We start from the raw sequence: 21214 nt of genomic DNA on the forward strand, positions 1-21214 counted from the left end.
TAAATATATCTATTTTTACTTTACATTATAAATTATTGTATTTAAGAAAATATGAGGAAGACCTCTCTCATTCATAGCACATCCTATAGTCTTTATGGAATTTTCAGACAACTGTGAACGTCCTTACAGAGGAGACATCTCTACACTTTTATTCATAAGACAGTTATTAATTAGAAAGATTCAAATTCACAGGCCCCAATCCTATTGATTCAGACTCACAGCCTGTGTCTAGAGAATTAGAGTATTTCCCTTATCTGAGAGTCATCTGATATTTCCAAACAATTCTAGCATCAGTTGAAATCTATAAGATGTACCTGAGATCCATTATTTGAGTACTGCAACATTAAACCAATCAGATGGTCTGCCGTCAGACCACTGGGCTAGAACATGAGCAGTGTACAAGGTACATGTAAAATGACTGCATCACCAATAGTGATGTTGGTGTTTACAGAACACTAGTGTTTTCTCCCAAGTAGGAACTGCAAGTTCTCAAATTATGACAACATTGTGTTGTTGTGCAAATGAGAAACTCCAAGATTCCAAAGAATGTTTTCTCCTTCTAGCTTAGCCAAGGATATAGCACGTGAGGAGGTGGAAAGATGTGTGTCAAGGATATGGTAAAATCGAATACAAAATGCAGTTTCATCTATTGGGAGATAATGGCCTTTGAACAAACCACACTGAAGAGAAATATCTGGGAAAGGAGCATCATGTTCAGATTAAAATGTGTCAGAACAAGAAAGCAAAGCAAGAGTGTTGAAGAGAGTGCTTAATGGCTGGATAGCATATCGCATGATCTCTCTGATATCTGATCAGTCACCTTTTTGATAATGGAAGACAATCATCCAAGACAGCAAGGGACAGCCAGTGAAGGAAACTATTTAGGAACAAGTAGAGGTTAATTCCACATTAAAACATAAAGTGTGAAAAGATAAAAAAAACAAACTTTCACATGTGTAGCCTTCTTCAACTGTTGGGGTGCCTTTAACACAGAATCTGACTAGATCAACCATAACTGTCTACATGTTCCAGATCACAGAACTGATGTAAATTTCCACTCTTGTCTCTGCTATTTGTTTTGCAGACTAAATATAATCCTTTCTTGGCTAGTTCATATGAAAGGCTAATAATAAAGTAAAGGAAATAAAAATCTCTGTACCACAGAGAAAAGGACAATGTAGGGTGATAACCATTGTTAAGAAGAAATAAAACATTTACAATAATAGCTCTTGGCAAAGGATCAGGTGGAATGAATTCTCTATGACTTAAAACACATTTTCCACACGCTAAGTCAATGTGTACCCCTAGTGATTTCCTGCACCAGTATTTTTATAAGAGATATTCTTATTCTTTCTTTACTTGGAAGAAATAAACTTTATGTAAAATTGTCTCTTTTAAAATAGCTGCAATTGGTATATGTATGTATATAATAATTTCTCTCAAACATTGACTTCCAATAGTCTTTACAGATTGTAAACAGTTGGGAAATATGAGAATATATATTTTTTAAATTGGTATTTGTGGACAATGTCCCATTTCAGGGTACTTATTCTTAAACAAGATGTTTTAAGTAAGGGCATGCAAAAATTGTGCTGTGCACACATTGTAAATGTTTAACCGTTTGACATTTAACAATTTGTTTTTGTTTAGCTGCTTAATTGCATTTCATTTGTTTCTGTATGAAAAGTCACCAATCATCCTTACATAGGAAGACTATGAAATGGCACATTTTACTGTGTATTCCCCACATCACCAAATGTGTCCATATTAATGCCGTATAAATTAGGTAAAGTCTGGAAACACAGATTAATTGAATGTGGAAACACAAAGCTGTAGCAATGCTCTGTGATTGACAGACCTCCACAGTGGCTCAGGAGTTTTCTTCTTTGGGAAGGGAATAATACTGGACAGGATAGATTAATTCCTTGGAGACCTCTCATTAAGGTCAAAGTCAGTGGCTGTGATGAATCAAGCATCATTTTTATTTTCACACAGAACATGGAATGCCTTGTGCTTTAGGATCTTTTCAGCAAGTAGTATCCAGAAAAATAACGGAAAATGCGTTTTCTTATTCTCTTTGACTGCTTCCACATTCCCTGAGGGGTGAGTGGGGGTGTGTAACAGAAAAAGTCTAAATATAGCAGTGTTTCAGCTGCTCTTTTATCCTGAAAATAAGTGGGGGGGAAGGGGATTTTCTATACAGTGTTCAGAAAAAACACTACCTTTCCCTTAATCTTACCTTTTGAGTTTCTCGATTATTAATCTTAAATGAATACAGGAATATGGTGGGTTTGTCATAAAACATTACAGAAACAGACCCTTCAGCATCTTTTTGCTGTTGCAATAAATTTCTGTACTCTGCATCTCTGCATATCACTGGCAGGGCCTCCAATTGCTGTAGTGATCCTGCTTAATATAATAAATCTTGTTTGTGCAGGAAAACAACTACCTGCTTATATTAAAAACTAATACAGGTTGTATTATAAATCCCCCATATTTTTGGTGGTTTAGAGCTTGTTAAATAGTAATGAAAGTAAAATGTCTATATGTTTTTTTAAATTTTGACTTAACACTTGGAAATTACTGCTTTAGGTAATGTCAAGTTGTATATTAAGTTTGGAACGTTCTCAGCTCATGCTGATGACCCTTGATGTTATCTGGGTTCCAAATTTGTGATTTCTGGATCGCAGAGCCTGACCTGTGCTAAGAACAGGCTCCTCACCAGTTGAGTTAACTGAATCTGTTTTTTAAAAACTGCCCTTTCTCCCTTAAATTTCATGAAATGTCAGGTTAGATTTGAAATTCTCATGCTATTGTAAATTTTTTACACTATGGCTTGTATATCCCTTATAGAATTTAAGTAGATTAATATAGAATTTAATAGTTGTTTCACAAATACTGTCTTCTGAGATGAATTACTAAAAATGTTCTTAGTTTTCCTAGTTTGGTGTAAACGCTTAAAATAGTCCATTCACTCTGATATATGAAATGTTCTTGCATATCCTGTGAAATTCATGCTGAAATTTTGCACATTACATTATTTATTTCATTTATTATGTTCTGTAACTTAACCTACTATGTTACTGTAGTATTGCCACAGGATTATAAGGGTGGAGTAACTTCATTTTCTCCTGATGGCCGAGCGAGGAGTTTCTTTTATTAGAGGAGTCTTTTAATACCTTTCCTGAGCTGCAGTCTGTGCTGAGGCCAGCAATTAAGGTCCTTTAGTTTCAAGGTGGACTTGGGTCTGTTTGTATGTGCCAGCAGAATGTTTTTCTCCAGTTGACAGAACTTGGCAGGGCAAGATCAGGACTGTTCATTGCTTTATATAGAATTCACTGCTATTTTCAGTTCCTCGCTCTGAAGATTTAGTAAAGTACTTGAATTTGCTAGAAAATAAGTTAGTGCCATGAACTGGAACAGGCAGGGCTTTTGAATCCCTGTGGATTTTACTTAAAAGGTCAATCAAGAAGATCCACCAACAAAAGTCACAATTACTGCTGAAGGTCTGCCACTGGTTGACTTGTGATGGAAACAGATTCAGTTTTTAGTTACTGCCATGAATTGTTTGTGAGTCATTAATTAGTCATTGCTTGATTTGTTGTGATCGGTAATCTTTTACTTTAAATCCTCAGAGAATTATCTCACTTTGGTGCTGAGTGTTTTGCTTCAGTGTTCATTTTCCTTTTATACCCAGTGGTAATCAAGGTGACATCTGGATGTTACTGTGAACATTGTGAGACTGTGAAACTACTGGATGATTAAAGAAAGGAGTGTTAAGTTGACAGAGTTTGCTTTCAATCTGTTTTCAAGATGTGAAGAAATTAAAATGTTATGTATTTAGAAATACATAGTTGTTAGTTATGCTACTTGTCCATTTTTCACTCATTTTAATTCATTATCACATTTTATTGTTGTAAAAATGACAGACCATGAATGTAAAACTAAAATCGTTTTTGCTGAAGCAAACTTTAGGTTTGGTTTATCAAGGATATGAATAAATTTGAATGCTACTCGGCAAACAGTTGAAGAAAAAAGTTTTGATAAAGCAAGGTATCAGTACAAAAACTAGTAAGCATTAGTAAACCTGAAATTGAGCTGATCAGAAAGTGCTAGTCATTTCAGATGAAATATCTGACTGTGAAAACCAGTAAGAATAAATGTGTCTTCATTATAGCATCTGTGTTTATACATAGACACAGACAGGGTGAGGGGTCAGGGAGTTAATCAGAACCAGCATTGTGGAGGGGTCAGTATGTCATGATAAGTCCTGAGTGTAATTGAAACCCTGATGAGGCAGTCTGGGTAGATGAGCCTGGTACAGAATACAATGTCCAGGCTGCATTGTAAAACTAAAATTATGGTTGCTGTATTCCTGCACCATCTGGAGTCTGTTGACCAGTTAGTACTGTATGGGATTTTCCAAATGTGAAAAGAGACAATCATAACTGAAACTTTTGTATTAGATAACATCCTCATCCTATATGCTGCGTACCTCCATGAAAGCCATTATTGCTAAATTCACAACTTTCCTTCTTTTGATGAGATGAAACATTTCTTGAAGTAATTCCTAATCCGATTGAAATGTTTTCAAGCTCTTGTGCAGAAAGCTGTGGCTTGATCTCAGTATCAGTTCTTAGTCTTCAAACTATTAATTACTGTAAGTACTTTCTAATCTGAAGCAGCCTCAAAATCTTACATTTTTGCAGTACCAGCACTTCTAATAGACCACAGATTTTACTGTGGATTTTGGCAAATTGTCTGTTGGTATTTCTTCAAATGGCGACTAGCCATACCCCGTCCTTTGACCACAGACTTGCTTTATTGCTAAATGAGTTCTCCAGAGTTTGAAATCTGTCATCTGGTTAAATAAATGCCATGCAGTCTGTGCTAATGTTTAAGGAGCCAGATGGGTGCACTTTAATGCTGGATGAAGTGGGCTCCCTCTTGTATGTAAAGTGCTGAGGGATTATTTCAAATGAAATTCTTTGGACATTTAAATGCTGTTATTTATAATTGTCAGAGGGCGGTCAGTGGAGACAAGATGGCAGTTATTGTTGGAACCACTGTTCCCATGAGGCAGTGGGGAGTGACCTGTTGACCTCAGTCACCTGACCAATTACAGTAAAACCTTTTCACCTGTGCCAAAACATACTCATTCAGGAGGTGATATAATGCTCATGCAAAATTCTAGGTCACCCATGTGCATCATGGTCATAAAATAACATTTAATAAAACTGACACCAAAAACAGTTAATCAACATCTAAAGTCCTTATATTTTATTTTTATTTAATGAATTCCAGCACTAAGTAATATTTTGGATATTTTGTTTTTTCAGTAGAAACATGAAAGTTCATTTCTAATATGTAATGCAAACGTGTATATGACCTGTTAGAGTAGAATAGGAGAGACTGTGATGTGTGCTCGGTAATGTTGTGACAGAGTCAGAGAGGGAGTGCCTCTGGGGGTATTGCCGGAATGTCACAATATTTAGCTACTGGGACTTTCAAGGCCTGTTCAGCAGCAGCTGCAATTTACAGAGGCATACCTGTATTCAGTTCAGTAATGGCTAAATATGAATTACAATCCAGCTGTATTTCTGACAGGCTGGGAGGGGACATCCATAAAATTGGAGTAACCCAATTACCTGATTACACACACCCTTTGGTGGTTTTTGTGAAGCCTGTGTCTCATTTAGTGATGGTAGAGCCCATTTGCTGCAGTGGTTTAAGGTGAGGGTACTTGTTACTGGCAGTATTAGGAGTTGGCATGTTGTCAGCCGTGGCAGTGATCTCACCGCACAATATCAGGTTGACCATATTCTGAAATCTGCGCATGTTCTGTTACAACACCAAAAATAACCATTTAATTTTTCAGTATAATAAGGCTTCTCCCCACATGGCAAGTATCACGCAAGGATTTCTTTGTTAATCCAACAGTGTCAAATACTGATCCTGTTTATCGCTGTGTTTTAACCTTTTCAAGCAGTGGTGGGACGACTTGAGCAGACAAATATATTGGTTTCAGTTACCACCGAATAACACTGAATAACTGAACATCTGTCTCTTCAGTGGGCAATGTCGCTACGTTTCTGTTTTATATCTGCTCCTTTACCTTTTTGCTTAATTGCTCATTTTCATTTCTAAGAGTTACAGTACATGAAAATGATACATATCCGTATGAGTGGTGTAAAAGTATCAAGACGGGCACAATGTGCTTTTCTAGTGGTTTAAGAGTAATTCCTGTGAGTCAGACTGGGGTGTTCTCAACAGTTAGCATCATTAGCAGTAAGGTCTTAGTACAACAAGGTCTGTTTACAGGGCATCTTGACGTTGTGTTGAGAGCACACTGGGATGCTGGATTAAGGCAGATTGCCGAAACTGTTTTCTGTTAATGGCAGGTAAAGGGAAAAATGCCATAGCCACAGTTGAGCTCATTAGTTAAACTAATGATTAATGTGTTGACTAGAGATGTACAGTGTTTGAGCAGTAGCATTAGGAAATAGGTTGCTCTGCAGTTTGTCTTGCCTATAATTAATGATAATAGCATTTTTTTCTTTATAGTATGCTGTAGATAAAATGTGATCTTTGGGGAAACTGAAGATGTGTATCACATAGACCCTATCTAATAGTTCAGAAAACTGCAAAATAAATTACTAAACTTTTCCATGGTATGGGAAAAATGTTTAACTCTTTAAAGAATGAAAAGCCTTTTTTAAGAAAATGTAGGGGTTTAATAAGCACAATAACTTCAACATCTACACTTTATCTATGATGGGACATGCTGTTGGCTTCACTTTGTGTGCTTATTGACTTTCTTGCTTTGAACAGTGCTTGTCTGTTTCAGAAATGTTGCAACTAGAAATAATCTTGGGGAAGGCACTAAAATGCTGGAAAATCTTAAAGAACTGGTCAGCATGAAGTGGTTTTAAGGTATCATATCTAGATATGTAGGATCAATGTCGTAAAGAACCCATGTGCTTTTATGATCAGAGAGATGGTTTGCCAGATCAGTGGCTGGTGAGATCAGATCACGGTGACCCGTTTCTTACCGCCTTCAAACACCTGCTCTCAGGGATTACTCTGAGAGGTTTATTTTCTGATTTTTTTATTAACATTTGTGCCACAAAAATTGAAAAGTTGGGATCAGTCATGATGACTGAGGGCTCAAGGAAAATTTGAGTATGCGTGAGAGTTATGTACAGCAACGAAATTTGCAGACATCTGAAATATTTGGTTACTCCTTCTAATATATACACTCTCAAATCATCCTGCAATTTGTAGGAGATGTTGGGTATGTCAAATCCAACTGAGAAAATGACTGTAAAATAAACATTTTAGCTTCCTAAGGAAATGTGGAATTAACATGTTTGTAAGGAGAAGAAATTGGCTAGATTTTCACATGTAGAGGGTAATGTGTGGCAGTTTTCACACAGTATTAAATTATCAAAATTCTTTAATAACATTTGATGAATGACATCCTAAAAAAAGAAAGCAAATCCTGGTTGTCTTAATCCCCCAGTGTCTTAATGCCAGAAGTGTAATTATTATTGTTGTTGTTTGCATTGCAGGCTTCTCCCACTCAGCGTTCACGTTTGGTATTGAAAGCCACATCAGCCAGTCTAACATAAATGGGACACTAGTGCCCCCTGCTGCTCTCATTTCCATTCTTCAGAAAGGCTTACAGTATGTGGAAGCAGAAATCAGTATCAACGAGGTAAGCAGCACTGACAGTTGGTGTTGTTTTTGTGTTCGTGCACCCAGAACAAAGCTTCTTCTGCAGTGTGTTTCCGATGTTTCTTTAGGGGGACGCAGTGGCGCAGTGATTAGCATTGTGGCCTCGCAGTGCTGGAGCCCTGGATTCAATTCCGGGCCCGGGGGGCTAAATGTGTGGTGTTTGAATGTTCTCCCCGAGTTTGCCCTGCGATGGTCTGGCATCCTGTCCAGGGTGTATCCCATTTGTGCCCATTGCTTGCCCGGATAGACTCCAGTTCCCCTGCTACCTTGTAATGGATAAAGCAGTTAGAAAATGAATGAATGAATGGATAGATCTTTAAAGGAATGAGTAATGTGCTGAAAATCTAAAATACAGAAGGAAGAAAACAACAACTTGTAAAGACTAAAGAATACAATAGGTAGCATCTGTACAAGCTTCTAAAGTACAACAGCCCTTTGTGCTTATGCGTGAACAATAAAATTCAGTTTATACAGTGGAGACTGCTTGTGTATTAGTCATATTGATTTGCAGGTGATCAGTGTTAACTTTAACACTGTTTTCTTAATCAAGCTCTTAATTAGATTCACAATTAGTTTGATAAAATCCTTTTGACTATCTTTTCTCAACCAGTCAGAGGTTTCAGGGTAAAATTTTATATTTCATATGGTGCCACTAATTTCGTAGGAACCAACAGTAATGAAAGATATCAAAGATAGTGGGTTCATTTATGGTTTCAATTGTGCGTCTGAGAGCTGGCCTAGAATGAAATCCAGCCAAGAGAGAAGCTGGAAAAGGTGGGTTCCAGCTCTGTAAGACTAAAAATAGAATGTAAGTTTAAGTACTGTTTTACTCATTTCAGAATTATTCTGCAGAATTTTAATTTATTTTAAAATAAAGCATTTTAATAAAGAAAACAATTCACCTTACAGTTTTCACATGCTGACAGTTACTAATAAACTTTTTATAGTTAATATTATTTACATAAACACACTTCAGTGAAATCAAAGTCCATTGTGTATTTGGTAGAAGTTTCAGCTTCTTAAGGAAAAATCATCCCTGTGAATGGTAAGCAGCCTCTACTATGATGAAGTCCGCTGACCCGCAGTTGTTAGCAGGATTGGCTTTAGGCTCGTCCAGGGGACAGACACAAGAATTAATTATTTTCAAGAGCTGAGACAATTCTTAGAGCAATGGGTTCCCAATCCTGGTCCTGGTGACCCACACACCTGTTGGGTTTTGTTCTAGCCGAGCCCTCAGTTACACAATCAAACCTTTCATTGACTTAATAATAAAATTAATTTGAACTGTTTGTTCCCAGCTCTTTAAACATGTTGGAATTTTAACATGGTGGATAAACTTGTGACTAGAAGAAGAATGCAAATATTCTAATGAAGCTTATTAGATCAAACAAGGCTTCAATTCGGTAGTTAAGGTGGGATTAAATGAAAATCGACAGGTGTGCGGGTCACCATGACCAGGATTGGGAGCCACTGCTTTAGAGGTTACCGCTCTACATCAAAGCCTAGACCCTGAGACTGAGACATTTATTTATTTGGAAATGTCAAAAACGCTCTCCAGAATGTAAAAACTGTGTTGGCAACACGCGATTGTTAAAGTGAGTGAGGGTTCTGCCACGTCAGGAAATGATGCCTTTGTAGGGTGAGCTGTAAGAGGTCTGGGCTACAGAGTGTTGTGCTCTCTTTGCAGGACGGCACAGTTTTCGACGGCAGGCCGATCGAATCGCTTTCGCTCATCGACGCGGTGATGCCCGATGTGGTCCAGACTCGGCAGCAGGCTTTCCGGGAGAAGCTGGCCCAGCAGCAGGCTGCCGTGGCTGTGGCCACAGCTGCTGCCCAGCAGAACGCACCAAAGAACGGGGAAGCTACTGTGAATGGAGAAGAGAACGGGGCACATGCAATTAGCAAAGGTCTTGGATATTCGAGCAGCTTTTTTTTTTTAAAGGCATTGCAAAAACCCACCAAACAGTACCCACCGAATCCAGATGGATCACAGATTAGGTCATTTTTTCATGTTTCCCACATTGTCAGAGTTGAACAGCTGCATGAGCTATTTACACCAGTGCTGAGCTGACAGTCTGAAACTGGATTTGTGTTTGTGACAGTGAATAGGGAAAACAGGTCAATTTACAAGTTTTTAAGAAAAAAAATTGAAACCGCACCAATTAGATTTCAGTCACTCTGTGATTATAAATGTGATGATTCTCATCATTGTTGCTATATAACATGGATAGCTTCAAAGAAGGGTCTCAGTTAAGGAAGTGGTACAGTTTATACTTACTGAATTTGTATGCAGGACCAGAGTAAGGGACTTTTTTTCCTTAATGAATGTCAAGTAATTGTCTTATCTTTTTCCTTAAAGATCTACTGAACTTTACACCATCCTTATTACAATTAATACCCTGTGCTGTTTGTTAGCTTTATTGCATTTAAAATGTATCTTTTAGTGATTTTAAAATAATGTTAGAAACCTACTGCAGGCACCTTCAGCTTTGCCATGGGCAGGTAGCCATTTCCGACTTTCCTACCTGCAAACCCCTCCTGTACCAAGTAACAAGCAAGCTGAGAGTGAGACATGATGATGATAGCAGTGAATTTAGATGAGTATTCTATCAAGGGTGACTTAAATTAATACATACAACACACAAAGCTGAAGATTATCCAGCTCCCTGTTAAAAATTTCCTTTGGGTTTAGCTAAATAATTCTTGTATATAACATTTGACTCTTGAAGTCACAACTCATTCACACTCTTCTTAATTTAGTATGAGACACCAAGGGGTCATATAAAGTGGAAAAGACAACCAAAAGTAAAGATCTGTGCTATAGCCACTTGGCGACATCTAACAAACTTTTAAGGGAACATCTGCTGTTTTCATGCAAATATATGTACATGCTGTATAAGACCCAGTGATGCAGTTTTCATTTCCACATTTCCTTGGCTTTTGATTGCTTTGTTCTACTCGTAGTTCAGGCTTTGCAACCATACATATGTTACTGAACATCCAGGGCTTCATGAAGCTGAGAATTGTATTCACTTTATAGCCCTCTCTTAGAAGAGTGGTCTGAGGATGATAACTACTTATGAACCAGGATTCCCCTGCCTTTTTATTTCTCCACTTGTTCTATTCCATCTCATTTTTCCAGCAGTGCCACTTCATTCACTTGTTCAATTCACTGTCCCTCAAAGTACGCATTACATTCGGTTTGACCACATTGCCTTCACACAGCATAACTGCTCACATCTTAAATTTATCTTATGGTTCTGCATTTAAGCGTTTTGTCACGGAAGGTGTCCACAGCTTGCATTCAGTGTTTCTGTGGACTTTGTTCACTTGTCCCATCTTCAAGATGTGGCTTGGCGTGCACCCTCCCAACTTCCTTCCGTTTCCTTAAAGATCCAGAAACCTGCAGCAACAGCAGGTACCTTATTAAAGAAATATCATACAAAAAACATTATAAGTTAACTCCCATTGAGCTCTTTTTCATGGTGCATTTCAACATGATGAAGCATTGCATTGAATTCTGTGATACTAAGAAAAATCTTCATCCTGGTAAATGGACGTCTAGAATATTTTAATAATTGCTTTTCGAGAAAGAAGAAGCTATTTCCCCGCAGGTCATAAAATCAGCAGGCAAAGGAAAATTGCTTCTGCATTAACTATACCCTACAGTACACATTTGATGGGACTTGGCAACACAAAGCAAGAAAGAAAAGCTCACTAACATCATGTGGGTGTGCCCTTTTGTCATTTTGAAATTATCTGAAACTGCTGTGCATGGACACAAAGCAGCAGAACAGTGTATTGATTATAATAAGGAAATGGAGTGATTCATGTTAATATTTAGAGCTTTATGATAGTTTTCAGTAGACCTTTAATTACTTAGTTTTTATCTATATAGTATATGAGATTCCATTTCAGCAGACAGTCCTCCGAGGAAATGAGCTCGATGGTGATCAGTGTGGTCTTTAGTTCATACTCCATTTATAGCATCTTTACCACTCTAAATACTGAGTAAATATTGTCCTGCAGAAGTTAGCTGGTTTTGATTTTCAGTGTAATATAAGTAGGAGGAAACAGTTTTCCACACTCCTGAGGTGCAGGCTGTACACTTTCTTTAAAAGACAGGATAGGCAATATGCCCATCAACAGATCTTCATCCCATTAACAATTCAAGTGAAGAAGGCAACTGAAAGTAAAGATCTGTGCTGTAAGTAATGCTTGTGTTACCTCTCAGGAATGTGATACTCAGTTTGTAACTCAAGGTAAAGACAAGTCCTACAATAAGACAACATTATTTCATTTAGAAAATCACCTTCCCAGCTTGTGTTATTATTATTAGTTTTATTAAGTGTTTTTAAGGTTGTTAGTTTTGGGTACCTCTGATCTGTTTGAATGGGTTATGGGTTTGACAAATATCTTGGCGTAAGACTTTGTAGGAATGGATTCTGAAATCTCAATAATCCTGACGCCTGAAAGTGTAAATCTTTTCCTACATCATGAGAAACGATTAAGAAAGCTGTAATTTCTGCAGTGTTGTTATTGGTTAATTGCCCTGTATCAGTTTAAAGGATGGAATTTTTACTTACTTCCAAATATACATATGCCTTTTTTAGACAGATCTGCATTTTGCATTCCACTGCTCTTGTTTTGAGCTTATTTCGTTATTGTGGTCCAGAATCTTTCAAATAGGATACCTCTTTTAACTTATTACACACGACCTGGAGAGATTGATCAAAACAAATTAAGGAGAGCTGGAGATTTCCATCCTTTGCAAGGTCTGTCATCTGTTGTTATGGTTTTCATCATCCAAATCTTAAGAATAGCTTTAAATGAATAATGTTACAGATAACCATACGGAGGCCATGGAGATTGATGGTGATGTCGAGATTCCAGCGAACAAGGCTACAGTCCTGAGAGGGCATGAGTCGGAAGTCTTTATCTGTGCCTGGAACCCTGTCAGTGACCTTCTGGCATCAGGGTGAGGAAAGAATGGGGAGCATGTTTGTATTGTATCTTATGATACAAAAATACAAATTAGCACAATATATAAAACATATCAGCAGGTTTTGCACATGTATAATTTGTCATTATGATAAAAGTATGCCATTCCTATAAATATAGGAAACAATACGCTACATATACTATGTATACTGATGGGGGAGGGAAAAAGAAACACAACATTTTCTGGAATGAGAATACTATAGTTTTAGCTTATGTACTCTCACAAAAAGTTGTCAATTTGTTTTAAGCCCTCTGACCAGCAATACAGCTTGTGAAGTGCAGCATTGCAACTTGCCAATCACACGAAATCTCGTTAGGTCCAGATGGAACAATGCCCGATCAGGTCACCTTTAAAAAGGCTTTAATTCAAAGCTTAGGTGACTGCAAGGAAAAAGACATACTTAGTCAGTTTTCTGTGCATTCCATAATGCCTTGAATGTCACCAGAAGCAAGGGAGAGGACCATTGGCGTGCTGCAGGCAGGCATGTCATGTGCCAGCGTTGCCAGACACTATGGAGTAAGCCGCTCCACTGTGTCCTGACTGCAGAAAAGGTTTCAGCAGACCAGCAGGACAAATGACCGTACAAGATCCAGTCGCCCTCGAGTGGCCACACCAGAGCAGGACCAACACATCAGACTTGTCCATCTGAGAGATCGTTTCAGATCTTCCAACCATACTGCTGCTGAAACTGCCGGCAGACAGTGTCCACATCAGTGACAGGACAGTGAGGCTCCATGCAAGGCGACTTGTCAGAGGCCCTCTGCTCACGCCTCCTAGACATCACACCCGACTGGCTTGGGCCAGACAGAAGCTGCGATGGTCTCGTCAGCAGTGGCATCAGGTCCCCTTCACAGATGAGTCACTCTTCAGCCTGTTCCACACAGAAGGGAGGGCCAGAGTGTGGAGGAGGAGGTGTTGTGTTTCTTTTTTCCATCAGTATATATGGTGCCCCAAAAAAGGTGTGTCAGGATTATAAACTTGTGTGATTATTTCCTCCAACGATCCAAAGACACATGGGTAGTTCAATTGACTCCTGAAAAACTGGCCCAGGCAGGAGTGTGTGTGTATTTGTATTTGTGTGTGTCCTGCAATGGACTGGCATCCCATCCAGGATGTACCCTGTCTTGTGTCCACTGCTTGCCAGGATAGGCTCTGGGTCTCCCGCGACCCTGTACTGGATAAAGCAGCTAGAAGATGGATTGAAGAATATATTCTTATAGATTTTAATTGCACAAATTATAAATTGGTTGTATCAAGTGTAAAATAGTGAATAGAGTAAAATAGAATAATTGTTCTGTAGGATCTAGAATATAAAAAGAATACTGAGATATAGCAAGAAAATGGAATATGGCCTTCACATCTCTGAACACAGCAGCCACAGCTCTGTTGACAAATATCATTGGATGTGTATGACTGCTTCCTACCCTGTACAATGGGCAGTGTTTAATTGCGGTGTCACTCTGCTGACCTGTAAGATTTACACCTTTAAATTGTAAGCGACATTCACTTTCACAGTTGCTTACACACATGCACACACAGAGGACACTTTGGAGTTGATCATTTAGACAGCATGTCTTTTGAGCGTGGGAGGAAACCAAAGAACCCCAAAACATGTGCAGCAACAAAGAGAACATGCAGAATCCACAAAGAAGCCTCCTCCACCAGTGAAATGAACCTGGGACCCCAGGAGCTGTTGGGAAGCCATGCCTCTGTGTTGCCCACCACTGTTTATATTCTGGGTCCTAGACTTGGTTAAAAGATTAACTTGTTGAAAAGTCAAGGAAAAGAAGACAATTGTAAGAAAACTTCGAGCAGTGTTACATTCTTTTTATTGCTGTATGACTGCTGTGCTTTTCTTGAAATGACAGCAAGGAAGAGTTCAGATGTGTGATGTTCTTGCACGTAGGTCTGGTGACTCCACTGCGCGTATATGGAACTTGAATGAGAACGGAAGCAGTGGCTCCACTCAGCTGGTTCTCAGGCACTGTATAAGAGAAGGTGGGCAGGACGTCCCAAGCAACAAGGATGTCACCTCCTTGGACTGGAACGTGAGTATCTGGCAAGGGAACCTTCACAGCAGGGGCTCCCATCTCCAAACCTTGGGGTCGAGAACTGAGCAGGTCTTCTATGTCTGTTTACCCCATCAATACCTAGAGCTGTGGAGAAGGGGTAGACTGGTCCAGTTAGACCTTAACTGGATCTATTTAACACTTTTCTGAGGTGAAGAAAGATTTAAAACTTAAGGAAACAGAAAACCTGCTTGGCTTTGGACCACAAGGGCTGGAGACCAGCTTCAAAGCTTCCAGATAGTGTCATTTCATTAACATCTTATTTCAGGTATTCATGAACTTGTTACTAACTCTTCTTAAAAGTCTGCAGTGCATCCTACAATGTTTCTATTTGTAGGACTAGTTTATGCTAGGATCATTTCTTCATTTTATTTAACTTTTATTAAATCGAGAAACATACTGAGCATTGAAAGACACTTGTCACTTTTAAACCAATGCTTTTTTGTAGCTGGTTCACTGGTATATTTGTTGAATGAGTATGATATCAGTAAATTCATAGTGCTTTCTGGAACTGGTCATCACCAGGGCTGAGCAACTGGGCATCTGTTGAGGAAGTTGCAGGCTAGCAGTCAGGAGGCCACTATCGAAAGCAATATTAGCTGCATATCTGCAATGTTGCAGAATCTGTCTCTTTCCTCTTGTAGAGCCAAGACAAGCATGTGTCTGTTCACTATTCTCTGAATACTAGGAGCTATGTCCTCCCCAGAGACATTCAGCTGGGCACAGGTGTGGCAAGTAGGACACTAATACATACAAAAATTCTAAAATTCTCAGCTCATGGGAAAGCTGTTGATACATGTGCAGAATGAAGACGTGCATCATCCTGCTGTGATATTGGCGCTACACTGTGCAGTCAAGAAGCCATCGGTCACTACAGATGGAATTCTGTAGCAATAGACACTCCAGCTCTCATTTGGGCCTCTCCATTGATTGGTCTGGTTCACACAACACTTCATTCTACTCATCTGTACCCCACTCACTGATGTCCACCAGATTCATCTGCACAACCTTATTCACTAAAGAAGATTTGTTGTGAAGTCTTGTACGTGGTATTCTCTTAATTGTTGGAGAATATCCATGTTTTAATTTCTTGATTTACCAAGACATAATTTCTATTTACCAGTATTTTGACACTTAGCATGTTAAATTGCCTTATCACCTTTGCCCAGTCAACTCTTCCACTGGTGCTATAATTCATTTGCTTATGCTACAGTATCAGTCACTCGAATGTATCACAGTTAGTCATGAATTATTATTATTAATTTTCTCACCTGCCACATGGGAGGCCCGGGTTCGTTTCCCGGCCAATGCAATGCACCATGAATTATCAATTAATCAAAATGATGTCAGAAACACTCAAGCAAAATGTACATTTTTCTAAAGCTATCCATACATTTTTTTGGTGCTCACTATAATGTTGAACTCAAACTGCCCTTTTCATCAGAGACCAGTTGCACAGCAGCAGAGTCAGAAACAAGTCTTTAACCTTCATTAGGACAGGGGACTTAAGGCCATGACATGGGAGTTACTACTCCCTCTTGTCGCAGATGGCATCATAGGTCTGTATTGTCTGTCTTGAGACCTCTATGACACCTGCTGGCCTGTTTTGGTTTGGAATTTCTCATTCAAAGGACAGAGGCCCATCTAGTGGTTCAGCTGCCCCACTTCCAAATGAGACATGATTTTCCGTTGAGTTGACTCCTCATGATATTCCCCAGCTGCAGTCCTTATCTTCTGATGTCTGACAAGATTAAGTTTCAGATGTTTCAGCTTCTGGTAATGCAGTATGACAACACCTTCTCATGTACTTGTTTTATCAACAGAGTGATGGAACACTTTTAGCAACAGGATCGTACGATGGCTTTGCAAGGATATGGACAAAGGATGGTATGTTTCTTATTTCTGTGTCCATCTTAACCTAAAATGTGATTTGAAAAGCTTCAGTTATTAGTATGACTGTTTATGTTTTCCATGTAGGTAATCTTGCAAGCACTCTGGGACAGCATAAAGGTCCTATTTTTGCCCTGAAGTGGAACAAGAAAGCAAACTGCATTCTCAGTGCGGGAGTGGACAAGGTACTTCAATGAATCCCATAAAACTTATTCAGAAATCATGTTTGAATTATACTGATTTTTTGTTTAAACAACTTCTTTAAAATTGAGATGACAGATGAGGTTATCATTCTGGAATTATAAATCATAATCACTTTACAAATAGGCAAAACAACTGTTGTCAGAAATCGTAAGACTCTATACTTGGTGCTTGGTGTTGTTAGATACATAGCTTTTCCGTAAATTAATCTCCACTGATTTATAAGTTCTTAATTTTTAACAAAATATTTTGAACAATTACGTACTCTGTGACGAACATAAAGCGCTGCATTGGAAACCTTTGCTGAAAGTAACCGCTGAGGACATTTAGACATTTGAAAAATTGTAAGTGTTGTTCAGACTGTGTATTTTCTTTTTCTTACAGACAACAATCATCTGGGATGCACACACAGGAGAGGCTAAGCAGCAGTTTCCATTCCACTCAGGTGCGTTGCCACAGAAGAAGATTACAGTGTTGCACGGCTGCTGTCGTCAGGGACTGATAATGGCAGATTGTTGGGAGGGAACATTTGTAATCAAAACAAATGAAGCCTTTTGAGGGTGGCGACACTAACATCTGTGATGCTATCAAAATGCCACTGCGTTCTTGCTGCTGCCCTTAGCTGCTACATATTCCTCATCAGTTGCCTTGGTGAAGTGCTATTTTCATTCAGACAAGGTTAAGCAGAGCAGCAATTTGTACCCCTTTTAAGTAATCACTGCTAATTGCTACAGTATTATTACAGTGTTAGTGTAATAGATCACTTTGTGCTGCCTCTTAAATTGATAATTACTATTTTTTAGAATTAAATGGCCATCTTGTGCAACTGCAGTGTTCTCCTCCTCAGTGAGGAACCATACTTTCCATTATGTGTTTTAAAGACAAGTACATAGAAGTGTGGCAGATCATCCCCCGGTGTTGCCATCAAATATCTCACTCCCAAACTAGCATGTTGAACATAATTATGGTTTTGAGAATCTTTTGATTTGCATACTCTGGGCCATAAACTGGCTAAGGAATATTTATTTTTAAATCCCACATTGTTTCACAGAAGACAAGAACACTACACTGCACAGGCACATTATTGTATATGTACATACGCATCTGTTAATTCATCCTGAACAAGGTTTGAGATTCTTACCCTGAAATATTGCTAGAATGCTATAAGCATAGTAGACAACAGTGACGAGCAATGCAATTTTATTTGCTTTTAATATAATGTATCTGTATGTATCTGAAACCTGAATGTTATGTATTGCTTAAACGAGATAGTGTTTTTAAACCACATTTTATGATGATGATATTGTTATCAGGTGATGTATCCTTTAAATCGATAAAGGATTTAAAAGCTTAACACTCTTGAATAAAGTGAGGTTTTTGTACTAAAAGTGAAGGATTTTGCAGTAAGTTGAAATAGGAAAGTAGTCAAGAATGTAGAAGAGGTTTATAACCAGAGAATAATTCACATTGATAAGCGAAGGCTGCCAATTAAGCATGTTGTATTTTAAGTATATATTCTGACATCTCCTCTCTCCAGAGCCATAAAGCTGTTGTTTGCTAAGAACCTCCTCGCCACTCAAATTTCAAAATGTCATGTGTTGTGCAAGGACAAGAACTGTAAATCTCATATGAATGTAACTCACTCGGGATGGAAGCAAATAAAAAATGTAGAACTTCCTTAAACTGGGTATAGGGCTTTAATTTCAAGATGGTAACTTTGTACTCCACAGCGCCTGCCCTCGATGTGGACTGGCAGAACAACACAACCTTTGCTTCCTGCAGCACAGACATGTGCATTCATGTGTGCCGGCTAGGCTGCGATCGGCCAGTCAAAACCTTTCAAGGGCATACGGTAGGTGTGCTTCACCAAGAGTCAGCATATATAATCATTTTCCTTCTGTTTCTTTATTAACAACACTGAAGAGTAAGGTTTACCAGCTATTTCTGTCCTGTCACTCTCATTAACAACCTTGAGACAGACTGTCTCGGGAGAGATGTAAAGACACTTCCCATACCAGTGTCGGGTGCTAGCTTGAGATTTGAGACGTTTTAGAGCAGAAAGATTGAACTTGGACTGCAAAACATCTGCTGTTGAAGCTCCGGTCTAGTTTAGAACCTAGTTTACTAATTTACTGTCGTTCCTCATTGTCCTGAGTACTTAGTATAAAGAATGCACTCTGTTTTTACCATATCATAGGACTGTCATTTAAAATTGTTTTAAGGAGCAGCATTAGTTTAACGTCCATTTAAGTACATTTTATTTTCTGTCTGGACAATATTTTCTTTTTATTTATTGGTATAGTGGACCCATTTTTAGGAATACGTTAGTTAAAATGTTCTCTCGCAAATGTTTTTTCTGTTTCCGTAAAGTCATCACTTCATTTTCAGTGGTTTAATCATAGCTTTAAAGTTCAATAAACGTTTACAGAACAAGAGGTGATATTGTTAATCCAGAAACTTAATAGAGTGTCTATTGACCCATATGAAATAGCTCTTCAGCACTGCTATAATGAAGTAATTAAAGTACACTGCACTGCAACAATTCTAAATACTTTAAATGTATTTGAGAATACCAGTGTGTTTATTGCTTTTTAATGGACATCTGTTAAACTAAAGACTGTAGATACCTGTCCAGTTACTTGTAGACAACTGCTATGAGGTGCTAGTAAATTCTTAATACATTTTAAATAAATGTTTCAATTTCTTTTTATAGCAAATACTTTTTTAAAATGTTAGTTTTAAAATTACATGCCATATGTGTGCATAAATCTCAAGGTTTACTTAACATTGCATCTAAACCCTTCAATTAAATTGTCTTTCTTACAAGGACAGCTATATAGGACCTGAGCTTCAAAGCCTTCATTACCTAATGATTTTATTTTTTTTCAGAATGAAGTTAATGCAATCAAGTGGGACCCATCTGGCATGCTGCTTGCATCCTGCTCAGATGACATGACGCTGAAGGTAAGAAAATAGGAATTTGATTTAGTTTTTTCGTAATAAATATCACAGAATAATTGTCTTATGAAAAAGAAGTGATTGTCATTAATCACATCAAGTCCTCACACCACACTTCTAATTTGTTAAAAGGTTTACACTATAATCTAACAGCCTGTTCTGTTGAATAAATTAATATATAGATTCTAATGTTGGTTGAAATTATCTACAGTGTCTGTTGGCCCCCTATTGAAGAACTTTGATAAATATTTTGTTTGTATAATACACAAAGTAGAGCTGATTTTTAAACCTTCAGGTTTCTTTATCAATGGTAATTGAGTGTTAGGTGAACAAGCATCAAACTCTGGGGAAAGTGTTGAGATGTTTATTTTAAGGTAATTGTGAGTTTAAAAAAAGATGATTTTTTTTCTATGTTATTCAGTTGTTTAAATCGTGGAAATAATACGGTTAAAGTAAAATGCAGCACAAATTATATTTTTAATAGGAATTAAGTTTAGCATTTCTGTGTATTTGCTTTTGTCTTTGTGAACTTGCTTGTCTTTGAGAGACTCCGGATGTTTGTTTTTTTAAATTTGAACTAAAAATAAAAGTAATTGCATGTGCGTTTGATTTTGAGATCTGGAGCATGAAGCAGGACTCCTGTGTGCACGACCTCCAGGCCCACAGTAAGGAAATCTACACCATCAAATGGAGCCCAACTGGCCCGGGCACCAACAGTCCCAACTCCAATATTATGCTAGCCAGGTACGAGAACAGGTGTCACCTGCATTCTCAGGGGAGACCGTTCCCAGTGAGACCTTTTTTTATCTTTTGCCACTCAGCAGGCAGCCCAGGATATCCTGGTCACCTCGGCTACCACAGAAGCATTCCCTAGCATTTTGTTTTTGCACTGATAATGAAGAACAGTATTTATCCTACATTAAGGTTGTCATCTTAAACTGAAGCTGCAAAAAAAGAATAAAGACTGTTGAGAATCTCAAATGCACTTAAATACCCTATAAGAATTGTTTCTTTAAAGTAACTAGGTATTTTTTAGGAAATAAAATGCAATCCACCTTCTTACCCCAGGATTGAAAATGGTGTTGGTGGCTGTCTATTAAACAAATGCTTCTTCCTAATATCCAATGGCAATCTGCCTCCAGGTACAGTGTTAGGTGCATCATTTATGACCAGCTGGGTCAAAGTTCTGATTTTATTTAGGTCTATGTCTTAAACCTTGAAAGGGTAACAGTGAAATTGAAAGGGCAATTCTGAGAATACTGTGCCTTTTCAGCAAATTCAGCTTAAACATGAACAAAAAGTATTTTATGCTTATATTCCTTCATTACTTATGCTGTCAAACTTAACAAAAATAAGT

General features: G+C 38.2%; 1 protein-coding gene across 1 annotated transcript in view; it reads left to right on the forward strand.

Moving 5' to 3' along the window:
• tbl1x (transducin beta like 1 X-linked) overlaps positions 1-21214 on the forward strand; it is an 82240-nt gene that overhangs the window by 57435 nt on the left and 3591 nt on the right. The window contains exons 4-13 of the mRNA XM_088912622.1: positions 7572-7717; positions 9425-9644; positions 12583-12715; positions 14646-14787; positions 16632-16695; positions 16786-16883; positions 17284-17344; positions 18630-18751; positions 19789-19863; positions 20474-20601. Of these exons, the coding sequence (XP_088768748.1) occupies positions 7572-7717; positions 9425-9644; positions 12583-12715; positions 14646-14787; positions 16632-16695; positions 16786-16883; positions 17284-17344; positions 18630-18751; positions 19789-19863; positions 20474-20601 (1189 nt within the window). The remainder of the gene's footprint in view (positions 1-7571; positions 7718-9424; positions 9645-12582; positions 12716-14645; positions 14788-16631; positions 16696-16785; positions 16884-17283; positions 17345-18629; positions 18752-19788; positions 19864-20473; positions 20602-21214) is intronic.

The sequence above is a fragment of the Atractosteus spatula genome, chromosome 4 (assembly GCF_055471065.1).
Source record: "Atractosteus spatula isolate fAtrSpa1 chromosome 4, fAtrSpa1.hap1, whole genome shotgun sequence".
NCBI classification, from domain to species: Eukaryota; Metazoa; Chordata; class Actinopteri; order Semionotiformes; family Lepisosteidae; genus Atractosteus; species Atractosteus spatula.